The following is a 15,861-nucleotide window of genomic DNA, read 5'->3' as shown; positions in this document are numbered from 1 at the left end:
ATACAAATGCATCAAAACTAGCCGAGGAGAACCCAGATAGACGGTCGAATTCTGTACCTGGGCCTTACTCCAACACCAACAAGATCCCTCGTTCGCACAGAGCATTGTGTTTTCTGACGAGGCGTATTTCATGTCAATGACGAGGTAAACCGTTAGAACTACCGGTACTGGAGTGATACAAACCCTCACTGGTTCGACGCGTCCAAGGTGGTCGTCGGTGCGAAGGTGGTGGTGTGATGTGGCATATGGGGCACCTGCATCATCGGCCCCATTTTCCTCGACACCTCGCTCACTCCTCAGCGCTACCTTGAACTGCTTCAGGATACAGTATTTCCGTCCCTTCTCACAGAAGACGACACCTTCCCCCGTTATTTCCAGCAAGATGGGACACCACCGCACTACGGACGAGAGGTTCGTTAATGGCTAGATTTGCAGCTGTCCAGTCACTGGATTAGCCGGCGTGGCCACGTTCAATGGCCACCAAGATATCCCGACATCACTCCCCTGGACTTTTTTTTATGGGGTTACTTGAAACAGCTTTTGTACTCCGAGAAAATCCGCAACGCACACCACAACACATCATGCGGGCCTGTGATCAAATACCCCCACAAATGCTCATGTGGGCCCATGCAGAATTGATCTCACGCCTCGAAGAGTGTGTTCGTCACGATGGTAACCACATTGAATACATCCTGTAGGACATACCGGTGGGTACGCGGTTGACATCTTTCGGTGTCAATAACTTTTGTACCGTTACAGCTATCACAAAACTAATTACAGCATTGCTTTTCTTGGAAAATTTAATGTCTTTTGACTCCCCAAATAACCCCCTTGTCATTTGATAAAAAAAATGAGTTCGATCTAATATGGCGGAGTTATCAATCATTGATTCTTCTGTAAAATTGTCAGTTCAACCAATCTTCGATTTTTACATTGCAAATAAATCTCTGCAAGAGAACATAGTTTAGAATATTATAAGGGACGACGCAAATAGTAACCATGGCAATAGCTTGCTGAAGTACAAGAGTAAATGAATGAAGTACAGCAAGTTAGCAGCATGGTTTAGATGCAATTCCGTTTCATTTTAGTTGATATGGAGTGCAAAATTAATTGTGATTATAATTTGTGACATGTTAGATGTAGTAAGTCTTTGCTTGAACTTAGAAGTATAGACAGAAATAAATCAGTAGTATAATCTACTATATAGCTCTACATATATATTAGTAAGCTAAGTTTCTCATATGATTTCTTGCACAGGTTCCTGAGTATTGAACAATTCCAATCTTCAGTGTATAGATGACTTGATAGAAGCCTAAATATACTTGCATGTGCCGTGAGAGAAGATGTATACTAATGTTTTTTTGTTTTTTTTTTTAATTTAAATTCCCTGTACAAGTAGTTTTGCCGTTGAAATTGAAATGAAAATATTATGGGTTTGATTCCCATTGCTTGGTCCCTGGTTCCACTTGAATCTGTACATACAGTCACCGGCAATAAAAAATAGACACCTAGATCCTCAAATACTCGCTTCCCTGCATTGCTTTATGTGGGTTGCCTAGCTCTACGGCGATGAGGCAAATTCAATAGGAACTTTTCTATGGCTGTAGAATTAGGTAACACAAGAACACATTACAGGGAAGCCAGTATTTGAGGATCTGTGTGCCCCATTTTTCTTACGGTGACTGTACATCGATTCGCAAGACACCTATCTGTGTTTAAACTGAAGCAAAGGAACATTACATAACTCCATTACTATTAAATAATAGTAATAATATGGCAAACTTGGTTTATTTTACTTCGGCTTATCTGCCTCTTTTAGCTAAGTTCGAAGATGAGGATGAATGATGACTGGATGACTTAACACTCACAAAGGCCACCCATGCCCAGGCAGGGATTCCATCCGGTACCCTTGGTGTCGTAGAGCGCTGTTCTAATCACACCACCACGGAGGCCAGCGATGGAAGATTTATAGAATACTGTTATTAGGAACTCTAGAGATGACGTTTCCAAACAAAATACAATTGAATGTAGTACATGGATTATTTGTAATGGGTAAAAAAAGTGGATTCGTTTTTCTTACCGTGCGTGTTTATAGATTACTCCTAAATAGTAATAGTACAATTTTCTTTAATTAATTTTAATAAGTGTCAAACCAAGTATAATCCGATTAGGAAATTGATGGTATGTAGATTACAATGGACGCGATCACAACTTATTTGTGTGTAATTTCCGTTGCACCAAGTTTAAATGGAATTTCTCTAAAACCGTAATGATACCAATTAAAATCATAACCGGACAATAAGTACTATCCAAAGTGCGTCTTCAAGCTGTCCAGGTTGCAAATTATGAATAATTGAGTGGTTGGTTTGGTTTATTTTATTTCGTTCCTCTGCCACTTTTTCCTAATTGCGAAGATGATGATGAATGATGATATGGTGAAATTGATGAAGGGACACTCACAAAGAACTCCATGCTCAGGTCGTGATTCTAATCCGGGACCCCTGACGAATGATAGAAATATTCCATGAATTGAAGTTATCAACCCTTGAAGGGGATGAGGCTGATGTTAGCGCTCAAAAGCTGTGCACATCAAATCTGGTCAATATCTTAAAAAATACCACCTTTTCAAGCTTAGTTTAAGATTGTTTCGACAATCGAAATATATATTAAAATCTCCATGGCAACGACTACAATCGCGCACAATTAGATTCAATTCCTTATTGTTAGGACGGTTTCCATGGTAACGAGGCATGCAAATTATACATGGAATGAAAATTTTCATATACAACTATACAGACCGTCGAACAGATTCCATTGAGTGAAAACCATTTGCCTATCTTCAGTAGTAGGTAATGAAGATATGGGCGTTTGAAATTTTGACAGATCTGCTGCCAAATGTACATTTTTTTTTTTCAAGTAGAGCACGGTGATTTCCATATCCCAATTAACATGTTATAAAATCGTAACCGACAAACTAAAGCGAATACGGTAGTAGGGCAATCTAGCTCTTTCAAGATAGGTGATTAAATCGTCGGTATCACAGCGCGTGTGTTCTTATTGGAGGAGCATGATGGGTTAAATTCACGAGGATGTATATCTGTCCGTTTTGCACCAGACGAAGGTCGTCTGTGGTTTCACTGCATTGGTCTAATCACGCTTGGTTGTGAATTATAACAGAACGATCAACCTTAACAGGGTTCATTTTCCGTGTTTAATATCTGCAATGTGTTAGCTGTAGTCATGGAGAGACGACAATGCACAGTTACAATAAACAGTAACACTCACCTATCATTTGGTCTTCCGGGAAGTCCTGAAGGAATTATGAACAATTTGTCAAACATCATTATTTGGTCGTTTAACATTCTGACTTCGATTGGACTGAAACATAGTAAAATCCAGATTCTCATTAGTAAATGATAAGTAACATATTTCATTATAAAGGTATAACACAATATCTGAGATGGACTTCATTGAAAATTACAGGTCGTGGCACGCCATTTAAAAGCAAATGAAACTACAGGGTAGTATATATTAAACTCACTCAAAGAGTTATAACTAGAGCACGGATTTCTATGTACTTACATATCTCTTTAACGCCTAGCAGACCTCTGAGAATTTGTATGTGCACCAATCATGTGTTTCGGGACACCCTGACAGAATTCTTTAGCACATAATTTCAGTATTTTCACATAAAATCAAATATTTCAATGATAGAACATGTTTAGTACATATTTTCTCTTTTAAAATAACATAAAATTACATATTTTTGTTGTTTTCACATATTACAATCAAATATTTTAACGATAGAGCATAATTAGTGTATATTTTCCCTTTATAAATAACAAATTTTACATTTCTGGTAAAGGTAATCGACACTTTAGAAACCTCAGATTTGCCTTTGACTGATGCAGTACATGAAGTAGATAATGCCTTCAAAGCACTCGGAAAGGTAGGCGGGAAGAAGGCTGACACAATTATGCAAAAAGCTCGTTCCCTATTTGAGGGAAACCATGGTTTCCAAACCATGAGTACTGTAGCTGCTGCTTTGGACGGTGACACATCTGCTGCATCGCTTCCACAGGGATTCACAGTGAAACAACTGGCTTCGTTTAAAAATGCAAAGTTAACAACCTGTGATGTGGAACGCACCTTTTCGCGTAACAAAGCCTTGTTCCGGGACAATCGTCATTCTTTCACAACTGACAACCTAACGATGATATTCACCACCCACTGCAATGCAATCTTGGAAAGGTAAGACAGCTTTTCCTTCCTTTTTTAAAAAATCTTTGTCACATATATGTTCATATTTTCACTATTTCAACGCATAAATACATAAATATTTTACATGATTCTACCACATAAAAATCCGTGCCCTATTTCTACCTTTATATAATTGTGACCTCTCCCGATCTTACGCCATTGGATGTCTTCCCTGGGGTTTCGTGAAAGACTAAAGTTTTCTTCCGCTCCCACCCCCGCCCTCCCTGCTATATTACAGAACTTAGGAGGACGCATAACTGAAGCCATCACAAGGTACGTAGCTGAACCTATATGGCCTATTAGCGTGTCCGCCTTATAATCAAGGAGTCCCGGGTTCGATACCCGGTGGAGGCACAAGTGGTTCGGATCCCACTTTAAAATGTAGGTCCAGTCCCGATTAGCCTTACTGCACATAAAGTGGACTTAAAACACCAACTCAACATATAATATGGCCTAGTGCCCAATATGGCCTATTTGCTCTTCCCAAGTAGTTATAAGGTTAATTCAATAAATGACTTTAGTATGTCATTTAGACTGTCCGAATGCAGAGATTGAACCTGTTGACTGCAGATATAGTGTAGTAACTTGAGGACAAAGAAGCGAAGTAGCTGGACCTCGTGATTGTGTTCTACGTGATCTAATATTGCATAGTCAAGTTATTACTTACTACGTCTTCCAAGTGATAGGTGTTTTAAAATCTCTAGTACATGTTATGATAGCTCATAATTTGTACTTTACAACTATGTATTTATTGGGTTGGCCCATAAGTCCTGGCGTTTTTTTAAGTGAAAATTTTGCGTGAAATATAAAATGTGTTGGCAATGCGTTTTATGTTATTCGCTAGAGAATTATGTGCTCTACAAAGTAGTGTGTTTAGTTTTTTTATGCTGATATACTTTTTGTTCTTTTCAGGTCATTAAAATGGAGTGTCAAGTCGACAAAAAAGATAATTTTCGACACCTTCTGCTGTTTGAGTTTAATCGAGGTGCCAAAGACACAGAAGCTTCTCGAGAAATTTGTGAAGTGTATGGCGAAGAAACGATGCCTCTTAGGACGGCTCAAAATTGATATAGGAGTCGCTGCTTGTGTCCATGAGTTGACCGATGACGGGCAAGCAAACCGGCGGAGATCGTGGCTCGTTGATTTCTGTTGTTGTCGTTCAAAGCATGCGGAACCCAAGCGCCCAACTTTTGAACCTTTCCCATTGAGTGAAGGTGACACACTATGGTACTGTGGGAGCATTCCATTATCTCTGCCAATTCCCTCGTCGTTTGGCGTGGATCTTCGTGAATAAGCTGTTTCAGTCGCTCCTCATTGAACTAAACGGAGCGTCAGGTGCGATGCATGTCTTTGAGGTCGAAATTGCCATCTTTGAATCGCTTAAATCAATTTTGAGCCGTCCTAAGAGGCATCGCTTCTTCGCCATACACTTCACAAATCTCTCGAGCAGCTTCTGTGGCTATGGCACCTCGATTAAACTCAAACAGCAGAAGGTGTCGAAAATGCTCCTTTTTGTCAACTTGACACTCCATTTTAATGACCTGAAAAGAACAAAAAGTATATCAGCATAAAAAAACTAAACACATTATTTTGTAGAGTATACATAATTCACTATTGAATAACATAAAACGCATAGCCAACACATTTTATTTTTCACGCAAAATTCTCACTTAAAAAAACGCCAGGACTTATGGGCCAACCCAATATTTTAGACTTTAATCTAAAGTACTGTTTATAATGAAGGAAAAAAGAACACTATGTAAGGTGTACTCAATAAGGCCTACATAGGAATATGTCGTGAAACACATGCGCAAATGAGAGATTTGTTACTCTTATGTTCACCTAGTGTGTGTGGAACTCACTAAAGAGGATAAAGGACCTTTCATTTGCCCAGACAGTAATGAGTGATCCAGGCCTTCTGGTAGCAAATTGTGACATGCCACTCTATTGTTTATTGGTTTGTAAACAATCTCATTTCCTTGTGCAAATCTCACATGACATTATGTAAATAAAATGTAAGTGTATCAATATACTTGTCTACCTATATAAACAACATAGTTGCACTTTCTTTACAATTTCTGTTGCATATTTTGATGTGAAAGGACAAAATATATGCCTATGCCAAATTGAGTACATATGTATCCAATATGGCCTAAACGTAACTTTTTAATAAAATCTTCCCTGCACCCATGTTATTATTTGAAATTAGCTCCAATTTTGAGTAAACATCCAGAAATGTTCCTTCTTTTGAATCTTGCTACTAGTATTATCTTTCCGACTTTGTACACCACTAGAAACAATCGCAAACTTTAGGTAGGCCATATTGGGTTCAGGTACCTTACAAGTCTATTGAAAGGATGATACTGAAATAAATATGGGCTGGATTTGACTATCTCATTGACGTGAATAAGGTTGTCTGTGAAACACATATCATTTCTAAGTAGGGTCTCCCCGATGGCGTAATGGTAACGTCATCGACTTGCAATCAAGGAATCCCTGGTTCGATACCCGGTGGATCCCATTTTAAACTGTAGGTCCAGCCCCGATTAGCCTTCCTGTCCATAAAGTGGACTTACAACCAAAACTCACTCATTTCTAAGTAGAAGCTTTCACTTGATACCTATTTTCATTTAAATAATTATAAAATCCTATTACCATAAATTTTCCAATTTTACACAACCTTTTCAGTAAATTCCTTCAAAAATAGATTAGTTAATTTTTACTATGACCAATTAAATAGAAAATAAAACATAAATAGTAGCTAATATATAATTATTTATGATTTGCAGGGAAATGCACAAAATGTGTAAAATATGTGGCTACCTAGAATGTAGTTTAATCTTTTTGAAAAATAATTATAAGTTACATAAAAACATTCTCATTTCTAGAGAACAGGTAACTATGGAAAGTTATTACATTACTAAAACATAAATGTAGTACCAAAATTTTAACTTGCACGTAGTGTATAAGTTTGAGTTAAGTTTGAGCTCGTTTTTAAGTCCAATTTATGCACGGAGAGGCTGTACCTAACGTTTAAAGTGGGATCCGAATAAATTACTACGTACCTCCACCGCATATCGAACCCGGGACCCTTTCATTACAAGCGACGATGGAATTATTGTTTTCTAATAAAAATTACTTTACAGTAACTGGAAGTACAGATCTGCAAAGTTAACACATTTTTGTTTTCGGGAGAGTGTTAATATTACCACCCAACTCTTGCATTTGTGCTTAGAAATATCGTAAATATGAAAAAGAGCAATTTTCGACTTACTTCATTAAATTTATATTACTGCTGTCCTTTTCCCAGAAATCGGCTGCTGCTGTCAAATTGTTCAACTCATTTTCAATTGTATCTGTAAGGCAAAGGTATTTTCAACATGATTCGTTTCTCAAAGAAAAATAGTTCTTATTTCATTGACAGAATTCATATAAAAGTCGAAACATTTATTTCGTAATATATTTTTATTAGCAACGGTGTTCTGATTATTACATTAATTTAATTAAAAAATGTATAGTAGAGCGTCAGGTGTATATTTATAAAAAGTAACCAGTAGAACTACATGAAAAGGAGTTACATCAAAATTTAGCTGATTCAATTATGCGTTAAGTTATGATAACCGATCCTTTTTCTTTTCAAGCATGCATTCGATTTTTTTATCGTGAGAGCAAAAAAAATGTCGCTACTTCGCTGTTTTCCAAACGACCGCTCTCTTTGAAATTCTATAAATCAAAAACTTGTCCCTTTCTGATGAAATTAAATACAGTTCAGGTGGAAAGATTGTAAATACAGTTCTTAATTTTTAGAATTTTTAAATCGACCAAAAGAGGGTTCATATCAAATTTGAGAAACAACTTTTTCTTAGTATTGGGTAGTCCTACAAATCCGATCTTGGTCTTGTTTTAAAGCTCTTTGAAGCTCTTTTTAAAAAAAGAATCACGTTGCGAGGCCTATTTTATACAAATGTTTATTCAACGGAGTAATGAATGTGTGTTGAAAATTGGAATGTTGCTAGATCGATGTCCGTGAACCGTGGAAACTGTGGGTTGTCACTGTGAGTCGGATGTTCAACGCACATATTTACTCCGTTAAATAAAAATCTGTATAAAATCGATTTCGCGATGCGAATTGATGAAGGGTTTTAAAAGCAGCCTCAAAGAGCTTCAAAACAAGACCAAAATCGTATGTGTAGGATTACTCAATACTAAGAAAAAGTTGTTCCAAAAAATTGATAAAACCCTTTTTTGGGCGATTTTAAAAAAAATAATAATAATTGTATTTAAAACGTTTCCACCTTCACTGTATATAATTTCATCATGATTACACTACAAGTTTTTTTTATTTATAGAATTTCCAAGAGAGCGTTCGTTTGGAAAACACCAAAAAAAACTTGTTTTTTGTTCTCACGATGATAAAAAATCGAAGACATACTCGGAAGAAAATGGTTACCATACCTTAACTCAGAAATGAATTAGCTAAATTTTGATGTAACTCGTTTTTATGTAGTTCTACTGGTTAATTATTAATTGGAGTTCAAACTCGAGTATCCATAATTATTAATCCGATAGTAGAGGTGGCAAGTCATATGTTTGCAATGACGTGCCCCGGTGAATTTGTGCATTCACAATGTATATAGACAGATCATGTCATTTTTATGGCACGTTTATAAATGTTTTAATGGGTCAGATGCACATTGCACAACGCAGTGGAAGACTGCAGCATTCGGACGGTAAGGACCTCTATCAGAAAACCCGACTCCTAACCACACTTTTGGGATAGACCGACATCTATCGGGAGAAAAACGAATTATTACCACTTAACGTGTGTGAGGGGGATAAACATTTCTCTCAAGCTACCCCACAACTTTTTACCTTTATTTCACTTGTTTTTGATTGATTGATTGATTGATTTGTTTTATTTTACTTCGTTTTCTTAGCCACTTTCGGCTAATTTGCGAAGCTAGGGATGAGTGATGATACGATGAAATTGATGAATGGACACTCCATTACTCCAGGGCTGTTAAAGGTTCAGGAATTTTAAATAAATACAATTCCAGTCCAGGAGAGAAAATCAACAAGCGTAAATGGGTTCTGGAGCGTAAAGAACCTTTTTATCTGTAAAGTATTTAAATTCGGTCCAGGAACCATTTTTCCGTATGAATTTAAATTCGGTCCAAGAACCATTTTTCCGTATGAATTTAAATTCGGTCCAGGAACCATTTTTCCGTATGAATTTAAATTCGGTCCAGGAACCATTTTTCCGTATGAATTTAAATTCGGTCCAGGAACCATTTTTCCGTATGAATTTAAATTCGGTCCAGGAACCATTTTTCCGTATGAATTTAAATTCGGTCCAGGAACCATTTTTCCGTATGAATTTAAATTCGGTCCAGGAACCATTTTTCCGTATGAATTTAAATTCGGTCCAGGAACCATTTTTCCGTATGAATTTAAATTCGGTCCAGGAACCATTTTTCCGTATGAATTTAAATTCGGTCCAGGAACCATTTTTCCGTATGAATTTAAATTCGGTCCAGGAACCATTTTTCCGTATGAATTTAAATTCGGTCCAGGAACCATTTTTCCGTATGAATTTAAATTCGGTCCAGGAACCATTTTTCCGTATGAATTTAAATACGGTCCAGGAACCATTTTTCCGTATGAATTTAAATTCGGTCCAGGAACCATTTTTCCGTATGAATTTAAATTCGGTCCAGGAACCATTTTTCCGTATGAATTTAAATTCGATCCAGGATCCATTTTTCCGTATGAATTTAAATTCGGTCCAGGAACCATTTTTCCGTATGAATTTAAATTCGGTCCAGGAACCATTTCTCCGTATGAATTTAAATTCGGTCCAGGAACCATTTCTCCGTATGAATTTAAATTCGGTCCAGGAACCATTTTTCCGTATGAATTTAAATTCGGTCCAGGAACCATTTTTCCGTATGAATTTAAATTCGGTCCAGGAACCATTTTTCCGTATGAATTTAAATTCGGTCCAGGAACCATTTTTCCGTATGAATTTAAATTCGGTCCAGGAACCATTTTTCCGTATGAATTTAAATTCGGTCCAGGAACCATTTTTCCGTATGAATTTAAATTCGGTCCAGGAACCATTTTTCCGTATGAATTTAAATTCGGTCCAGGAACCATTTTTCCGTATGAATTTAAATTCGGTCCAGGAACCATTTTTCCGTATGAATTTAAATTCGGTCCAGGAACCATTTCTCCGTATGAATTTAAATTCGGCCCAGGAACCATTTCTCCGTATGAATTTAAATTCGGTCCAGGAACCATTTTTCCGTATGAATTTAAATTCGGTCCAGGAACCATTTTTCCGTATGAATTTAAATTCGATCCAGGAACCATTTTTCCGTATGAATTTAAATTCGGTCCAGGAACCATTTTTCCGTATGAATTTAAATTCGGTCCAGGAACCATTTTTCCGTATGAATTTAATTTCGGTCCAGGAACCATTTTTCCGTAGGAATTTAAATTCGGTCCAGGAACCATTTTTCCGTATGAATTTAAATTCGGTCCAGGAACCATTTTTCCGTATGAATTTAAATTCGGTCCAGGAACCATTTTTCCGTATGAATTTAAATTCGGTCCAGGAACCATTTTTCCGTATGAATTTAAACTCGGTCCAGGAACCATTTTTCCGTATGAATTTAAACTCGGTCCAGGAACCATTTTTCCGTATGAATTTAAACTCGGTCCAGGAACCATTTTTCCGTATGAATTTAAATTCGGTCCAGGAACCATTTTTCCGTATGAATTTAAATTCGGTCCAGGAACCATTTTTCCGTATGAATTTAAATTCGGTCCAGGAACCATTTTTCCGTATGAATTTAAATTCGGTCCAGGAACCATTTTTCCGTATGAATTTAAATTCGGTCCAGGAACCATTTTTCCGTATGAATTTAAATTCGGTCCAGGAACCATTTTTCCGTATGAATTTAAATTCCGTCCAGGAACCATTTTTCCGTATGAATTTAAATTCCGTCCAGGAACCTTTTTTCCAAATGAATTTAAATGCGGTCCAGGAACTTTTTTCCAGATCAATTTAAATAAGGTCCAAGTTCCGTATTGAAGTGAAACAATTCGAATCTTGGACCGAATTTAAATTGAGCGAGAAAAAAGGTTCCTGTCTTGTTACGGAAGCCAAGAGAACACATTAGAATGTATGAATTCCTGGATCGTTAACAATCCCAGGGTTTAATGGTACAGGAATTTGTAAATAAATTCAATTCCAGCCCTGGAGAGAAAATCAGCAAGTGGAAATGGGTACTAGACGGTAAAGAACCTCTTTATATTTCAAGTATTTCAATTCGGTCCAGGAACCTTTTTTCCCGGATCAATTTGAAAGCGGTCCAGGAACGTTTTCCGGATCATTTTAAATACAGTCCAGGAACATTTTTCAATGAAACAATACGCAATTTGGACCGAATTTAAATTGTGCGAGAAAGAAGTTTCGGTCCTGCAGGGGAACCCAACAGAACCCATTAAAATTTGTGTTCCTGGATCTTTATCAACCTTGCATTACCCAGGGCAGGATTCGAACCCGGGACCCCTGGCGTGCTAACCACTCCGCCACGGGGGCTAGCTATTACACTTGCTAATATTACGTTCTTACACTATAAATAGTATCCGAATCCGATAATGACTTTTGGCCCACGGTGCACGTGCAATAGTAATATTAATAAACAACTCTCTAACTAGGCACCACGCCAGTTAAGTTTCTTTAGCAATAAATAAATATTTTGTAGCTTACGTAACGGGAACATCATTTAACAACGAAACTTTGATTGATTCAATGACAAAACAATTTTCCCTAATATTATGACTGTAATGTGGTAAATGTTCTACTGGCTAGTTCGAATTTTTTACATACAGAAGCCTATAAATAGATTTTGGTGCATGCGGTATGCGATGTGATACAGCGTCAAATATATTAAATGTTATTACTTACAAGCAGGCAATTGCAGCGAACGATACTTGATTTTGTAATAGTGTCCGTATCGTAGGCTATTAGGTAACGGTGTTCAACAATTCTCATATTGTTGTTCAACTGCATTATTGAAATTTGAATTCTGAAGAAAATATTTATTGGTGTACCTAAGTAATGGTCCTGTTACGGAAGCAATTAGTTTTATATTTTCCAGCTGACAACACGACTTTCAAAAAAATATATTTCCAATATTTTTTTTTCCAATATTTTTTTTCTTTTGACTAAAGACCTAACTGCTTTGAAAAGATGTTAAAAGGATGAAAACTGCATGGTTTGTTTTGCGAGATTAAATCAGAAGTAAAAATAAGAGATTTTCCAGTCAAAAGCAATATATTTCCATAGTGGAACCTTAATGGTTGAAGATTTTAACCACAGGTTTCATGTATCTTTATCTATAACTAGTTGTTATAAATCAACAGGAAAGCAGTGTTACACAAAATAGTCATTATTAAAAATTGCACTTCCTATAAAATTGCCTGTATTACGAGAGTACAAGACTCAGGTTTTTACTTTCATAAAGTTTAGTTATGAACATAAATATTTACCTAACTCATAATAGCTTGGAATTTGGAATGTTCCTTTAACAATAATTAAAAATAAATCAATTTGATATTAATACAATACATTGTTTGTTTGCTTGAACGAACGCTTTTTTCTTGTAGCGACAGTAACATTAACACACATAGGATAACAATTTTTCGAAAGGTAAAAAAAAATTGACTGAAAGCACAAAAACTTAGACATACCTAGAGAAAGGCCCATTGATGCAAGTTCATCGACTGCCTTGCTACATTTTAATACATCGAAGGTATTTTTAATTGCGTTAACATATCCCACTACATCCAACGGGAGAATCTGTGATTCTGTAAGGCAAGGAAAATAACAGTTATCACACACATATCAATAACTGTTATGAAATAGTGTTGTGTAGAATGCCGTGGGATTTGTGAGCGAAATAAAAAATTCTGGCATATAGAACGAGTCAGTCTATTTTGGAGACATATTTTACCACTCTATGTGTTGATTGATTTTACTTCGTTTTTCTGCAACTTTTTCCTAATCGCGAAGATAAGGATCACTGGTGGTGATAAGATCAAATGATGAGAGGAGAATTACAAACATAAGTCTCACAGAGGATTATATACTGGCTGTGGCGTCAGACCCTCGTTAGTTTGCAACTCTATGTATTACATGTGATATTTCTGAAGAAATTGTTAATCTAGTTTAATCAGCATTTATTAATATGACAGTCATAATTTTTTATATAATCATGGTGTAAAAACAGAACATGAAGTAAAAGAGTTTGAGCACAAGAAGTGAACATTATGATTCTTAAATCTTTATTTCGTTAGCCCGTACCATTGGATTTGATTGTAGTTTCTAGAATAAACATAGGATTAAAATGTATAGGAATTTACACGTTTGGACTATTTTTTCTTCAAATACAGAAAAATCGGCTCGGCTTTATTAAAAGAATCGTCTTACCTGCAATTTCAAGTGACAATAAGAGTGTCATTCTTCCACATCCTTGCATAATGTATGAACCTTCATCTATGAACTTTGTCACATAATTAAATGTATCATAGGCGGTGTGATATGCTGGATATGAACCATTGTACTGAAATGATATAATTTCTTAACTTTACTTGGATTATACTCCACAAATAAGACACTGCAGTAATTTCAATCTTCTTCATCTAGAAGCAATAACAGTCCACACACATGTGAAAGATATATTAAGATATATATATATATATATATATATATATATATATATATATATATATATATATATATATATATGTTTTCTAATCCCTACTACGTTGTAAGTGAATGATTCTTTTGAATTTTATGTAGTTTCAAAGACGTTAGTTAATATTCTTTTAGAACACAATAGAAAATAATCCCCATTCCTAAAATGGCAGCTCCAACTGAATAATTTTTAGTACTTTATATCTTCATCATCTATGCCAGGTATTACCTTATCAGGTGCAAACTTAACAACGACAGCTGGAATACCTGCGTAGAACATGAAAGGGGCGTGGTCACTACCAGATCCAGGAACAGGAACCCTAAAATTATAAAAAAAAATGTAGGTTATATCAAATGTAAAAATACAAGGTAATGATCTGTTGACAATACATCTACCAACAATATTAAATTTCATAATTATATTTATCATTGGAATTATGATGTTATCTGGGAACATTTGCTTAGCTTGACTTAACTTATATAACTTATATAACTTATATAAATAACTTATATTAACTTATTATTAACTTATATTAACTTATATTATATAAATTATATTATATAAATATTATATAAATTGCAATGCAATGTATCTTTGCAAAATACAAAATATTTCATATGTTATAAAAATGTAAACCAAAAAAAGGATTATTTGTAATTTTGCCACATAGCGCCGCCTTTTTGCTACTTTTGGCAAGTGGGACGATGAGGATGAGTTATGATAAGATGAAACGACAGTCACAACTGTGCTCATCCCGGGACTTGAACCTGGGAACTTAAATGGCGAAATCGAAAGTCGACCACTTAACGCCATCCGCCATTGAGCCGACACCAGAAATAGGACTATGCATTGAGACAAATCCAAATTAAAAGATTATAACACAATTTTAGTTTTCTTCAATAATCTTGACTTCTCTATATTTCAACTGTCGAACATTTAGATAGCCCATAGACAGTGGATTCTCAGACTGTCAGACTTCATCCCTCGAATCAATGGCTGCAATTAGGGTGGCGAGGGGAGCAGTTGGCCCCCACTTTTTGCCACTTTTGCTTTAGCACGATGCTAAATTTATCTACCAAGGGAAAGTAAACTGTCCTTGCCCCCTCCCCCCAGTTTTGGATCCCAATGGCCGCCACTGGCCCGAATACGTATATGGTTGCATACGTATATGAAAAGCCCTCCAAAACGAAATAGTAATGGTGGCATTGGCCCAAGTATGCAGTAAATATCTCCAAAACACTTGAAAAAAATATAGCAATTTCATGAACCTTTAGAGCCGTAGTGGTCTAACCGGTGCATCTGACTGCCACGTGGGTTCGATTCCCGGGATGGGTGAACCAATGTTTGGAATTTTTACGTATAAAGCGGCTTTGGAACTCACCCATCCTCAAAACAATGGGTACCTGGGGGCAAACCTGGGGGGAAATGCGGCCGGAGTGTGGTTCTGATCACATCATCTTCAAAATGGCCGTGATCCAGAATGTGTAGGAACATACCCCCACATCACCTAAATGTGCCTTCATTGCACGTTTCTATATGGACGGGGAACTTTACTTTTAACTTTACCGTGGACCTTAAATTTTGGAGGAACAAATGGATCTTGGATACTTGGTAAGATTTTTTATTATTATTATTAATTTATTACTTGTAGTTGGGTAGCACTGAGCGCCATAACTTTGACGTTTACACATATACATAGTGTTAGTGCCATGAGCTTTACGTCCCACATTAAACATAAGATCAATGAGTGAATTTCAAGAATTTAGAATATCAATGTACTTCACCACAATCCTATGTAATGAGTATTCCTCGTATTTTAGGTTTTTAACCTATT

The 15,861-nt window shown here is 36.2% G+C and overlaps 1 protein-coding gene across 1 annotated transcript in view; it reads right to left on the bottom strand.

Annotated features, from left to right (window-relative positions):
* Positions 1 to 15,861, bottom strand: part of LOC145978533 (N-acetylated-alpha-linked acidic dipeptidase 2-like) — a 59,534-nt gene that overhangs the window by 3,415 nt on the left and 40,258 nt on the right. The window contains exons 13-17 of the mRNA XM_083111185.1: positions 14,256 to 14,346; positions 13,760 to 13,892; positions 13,021 to 13,137; positions 7,535 to 7,616; positions 3,286 to 3,378 (exon numbers count right to left, since the gene is read on the bottom strand). Coding sequence (XP_082967311.1) covers positions 3,286 to 3,378; positions 7,535 to 7,616; positions 13,021 to 13,137; positions 13,760 to 13,892; positions 14,256 to 14,346 — 516 coding nt within the window. The remainder of the gene's footprint in view (positions 1 to 3,285; positions 3,379 to 7,534; positions 7,617 to 13,020; positions 13,138 to 13,759; positions 13,893 to 14,255; positions 14,347 to 15,861) is intronic.

This window comes from Lepisma saccharinum, chromosome 25 (assembly GCF_977018435.1).
Source record: "Lepisma saccharinum chromosome 25, izLepSacc3.1, whole genome shotgun sequence".
Taxonomy (NCBI): domain Eukaryota; kingdom Metazoa; phylum Arthropoda; class Insecta; order Zygentoma; family Lepismatidae; genus Lepisma; species Lepisma saccharinum.
The sequence above is the reverse complement of the archived record's forward strand: the minus strand, read 5'-3'. Positions and strand labels throughout refer to the sequence as shown.